At 44.2% G+C, this 3899-nt stretch overlaps 1 protein-coding gene across 1 annotated transcript; it reads left to right on the forward strand.

The window, feature by feature from the left end:
- LOC123521142 (zinc finger protein 345-like) lies at positions 1 to 2525 on the forward strand. Its single transcript, XM_045285425.1, has one exon. It carries the CDS (start codon positions 1 to 3, stop codon positions 1006 to 1008), a length of 1008 nt encoding a protein of 335 aa, XP_045141360.1. The 3' UTR covers positions 1009 to 2525.
- Positions 2526 to 3899: the final 1374 nt, after the last annotated feature.

The following is a 3899-nucleotide window of genomic DNA, read 5'->3' on the forward strand; positions in this document are numbered from 1 at the left end:
ATGAGGCATTATGAATGCAAGGAATGTGGGAAAACTTTCACTAGTTCTTCGTACCTTACCATCCACGTTAGACTTCACAGTGGAGAGAAGCCTTATGAATGTAAGGAATGTGGGAAAGCCTTTGGACATTCCTCAAACCTCATTAAACACCTGAGAATTCACAGCGGAGAGAGACCTTACGCATGCAAGGAATGTGGGAAAACCTTCAGTGTTTCCGATACCCTTCACAAACACACTCGGACTCACACCGGGGAGAAGCCTTATGCGTGTAAGGAGTGCGGCAAGACTTTCATCACTTCCTCCTACCTCACCCGCCACGTGAGAATTCACCACGGGGAGAGGCCTTATGAATGCACAGAATGCAGGAAAACTTTCTCTAGTTCCTCGTACCTGACTCTCCATCGAAAACTTCACCGGGGAGAAAGGCCTTACGAATGTAAGGAATGTGGCAAAGCCTTCGGACATCCGTCAAATCTCACGAAACATCTAAGGAATCATAGCGGAGAAAGGCCTTACGCATGCAAGGAATGTGGCAAAGCCTTCACTAGCTCCTCCTCCCTCACGCTCCATTTGAGAGTTCACCGTGGGGAGAAGCCGTACGATTGTCAGGAATGTGGGAAGAGCTTCACTAGCTCCTCCTACCTGCTTATGCATATCAGACTGCACCGTGGAGAGAAGCCCTACGCCTGTAAGGAATGTGGGAAAGTCTTCGGACTGCCTTCAAACCTTACTAAACATCAAAGGATTCACACTGGGGAGAGACCTTATCCATGTAAGGAATGTGGCAAAACCTTCAGTCGTTCAGATAACCTTCGTAAACACAGGCGAACGCACACTGGAGAGAAGCCCTATGATTGTAAGGAATGTGGCAGAGCCTTTAATCAGCTCACGAAGCTCATGGAGCATAGCTGGGCTCACAGTGGGAGCAGAGTTGTTTGTGTAAACCGGTTGGGAAAGCCTTTAGGGATCCCTCACAGCTTGCTGTACTTAGAACACCCCATGGAGTAAGGTCCCAGTGAATGTCAGCTATGTGGGAAAACCTTTGGACAGTATCCTCACTGCACATCTATTCACTGACAGTGGAGAAAGGCCTTGGGAATATAATTTAGCACAGTGGCAAAACCTTGAGTCTCCCTGGCTGCCTGTCTCATCACGTGCAAGAGAGAGGCATTGTGAAATGTTAAGAAATGTGGACAGGCCTTCAGCTGGGTTCCATGCCTAACTGAATTCACAGTGAAGAGAGGCTTTGTGAATGTCGGCAGTGTGGGCAAGCTTTGAAGTCTTCCTCACACCTTGCGGTGCGTAGAAGGACTCAGTGGTGTGAAGTTTTACAAATGTGAGGTGCGGCAGAAAGGTTTTCCGTCAGCCCTCAGCCCTCACTAAGTGTAACAGGATTCACCATGATGTGAGGTCTATTATAAAGTGCGAGGAAGGTGGGCGAGCCTTTGTGACACAGCACCCCTCACTTAACATCGGTAGACTCACAGTGGAGAGAGACTGTCATGCATGTCTAGAACACGGAAGAGCCTTTAAGGATTCCTTACATCCCTGTATGCATGAAACGACTCACCGTGGGCAGTTGTCTTCTCAATGAAAGCCGTGTGGGAACACGTGTAGAATTTCCTCACACCTGCGACGTAATTAAGTATCCACAACAGAGGGGCTGGGGCAGGGGTCTTACAAATGTCAGGAAGCAGGGACAGCTTTCAAGGTGGTGAAACCCCGTATTTTACCGAGAAGAACCCCAGGAGTGCAAGGGGTACGGAAAGCCTCTGGTCGCTCTTCACCCCACTTTTTTGAACTCGCAGCATAGACATTGTTGTACGTTAATGATTTTTTCATAGGAAGGGTGTGAATTCAAAGGGATAAGTGGAAGTGCTTTGCATCTTCGGGAGAAATGACTCTTATTTTAACGACACTGCTCTCTGCTACAATCTTGGACACTTTCTCATTCCAAGATACATAGTGATCACTTGATGTGCACAAGGCTAGATGACAGAGAAGGCCCAGGTCCTCACATGGATTAAGCCTCCGGCGAATCCCCTCTGACCATAGTCTAGGAAGGTGCCTTGTGACCAGAGAGAGAACAATGGCAAGTTGATGGCAGAGGTAGTTAGGTGAACAGGTAACACCTTGCCGTTTGATCTCCCTTGTGACCCATTTAAACTTTGTTCCATATAATATTGTTTGAGGTACTTCTGTTTTGAATGGTCACTGCTGGGTTTTTTGGTATGTGTGTGTGCTGTGTGATTTCCTGTAGACTCAGTCCAGGATAAGGAAGAGCTTTAGGAATTACACTCATAATTCCCTAGTCCCATGGAAGGGGGAGGTTGTGGGACAATTGGGCATTACTAACGAGGACAGAAAGGAGGTGTTCTGAAGTTGATTGTGGCAAAGGTGATGGCGCAACTCTTCTTAATTTGATTAAGCAATTAATTGGACGTTGTGTGAGTTCTATGCGAATAAAGGTATTCTTTTTTTTAAAAAGCCCTTGACCATTTCAAATAAAGCTTCATGAAATCGCCTTTATCAAATTCTGTGTGACGTGTTTCAGGCTTTTGATGGATGTTAATTTTCCTGCAGTCAGCTTTTGTATTAGGCTTCTGTGGGAAACTTGAGGACCTGGTAGCAAGTTTATGTAAGCCCTGCTCTCTACATTCCTGGCCACAGAGCTTGGCACACCAGCCCCCGTGAGGAGGCATAATGCTGCACTTGGCAGTGGAAGCCCCCAATCCAGGGTCACCACCTGGATTAAGCCTCCGGTGAATCCCCTCTGACCATAGCTAGGGATGTGGCTTGCTCTAAGACAGCATTGTCGATGATGGCAGATGTCATAGTAAAAGGTAATATCATTCGATCTCCCTCTTGACCCATTTAAGATTTGAGCTGATGTTTCTACTTTGTGTTTGAGGTTTTTCTTGGTTTTTGACATGTCATTGTCGTTTTGTGTGTGTGTGTGTGTGTGCTTTGTGTGATTTTCCTGTATATGTAATCCAGGAGAGGGACATCTATGGAGAATACATTGATAATTACTAGGCCAATGACAGGGAAGGTTGGGGGTAAATTGGGAGCTAACGAGTACAGGGAAGAAGATGATCTGAAATTGTGTTTAGGGTTACGCAATTCGTACTGATTATTAAGCAAATTTTACGGTATATGAGTTACAGTCCAATAAGACTAGTCTTTTAAAAGACTGACAATTCCATGTAAAGCTTCACGCGATAGCCTTTAGCAAATGCCGTTTTATATTTTCTAAGTGTTTGATTGATGCTATTTTCCGTGCAATTAAGTTTTGCATTAGGCTTCAGAGTGGTTTATTTTTTCGGTATCATTGACATCCTCCACAAATCCAACAATTCAATAGTTCAGTCACATCAAGAGGAGCTGTACAATCATCACCACCATTTTGGAATGTTTTCTTCGTTCTTGGACTCTTGGTTATTAGCGCCCTAGTTTATGTTCACATTTTAAAGCAGTTTCTTTCATTCTTATTTCAAAGATTGCTGTCTCACCGTTTAGATTTGGAATGTTTCTCAAAAGGCAACAATAATTTGAGACTGTTGAAATACTTAATATTTATTTTGTTTTGTGTTTTCTACACCTAATTACGACGCGTCATTGTTATCCCTGTGGTGTCTGCCTCACAAAATAGAGGACACTTGTTATGACAGACTATTCTACCGGGGGTTCAATAATTTTGTGGAAACGATTTTCAATCAGTTTTTCCCACAAACGTTTTAAATCCCCTATTAAGTCCCTCAGTGTTTAATAGGCTGTACAGGGCTTGATCTGTACTTTGGATTGTATATGTGTGATGCTCGTAACCTTTAAACTTAGACATTATGCTGAACAAATATTACATTTTGTTATCTAGAATCTAATGCATTTAAAACTTAGCG

The sequence above is a fragment of the Echinops telfairi genome, unplaced genomic scaffold (assembly GCF_000313985.2).
Source record: "Echinops telfairi isolate 266 unplaced genomic scaffold, ASM31398v2 ScPeMD7_7470;HRSCAF=8508, whole genome shotgun sequence".
Classification (NCBI taxonomy): domain Eukaryota; kingdom Metazoa; phylum Chordata; class Mammalia; order Afrosoricida; family Tenrecidae; genus Echinops; species Echinops telfairi.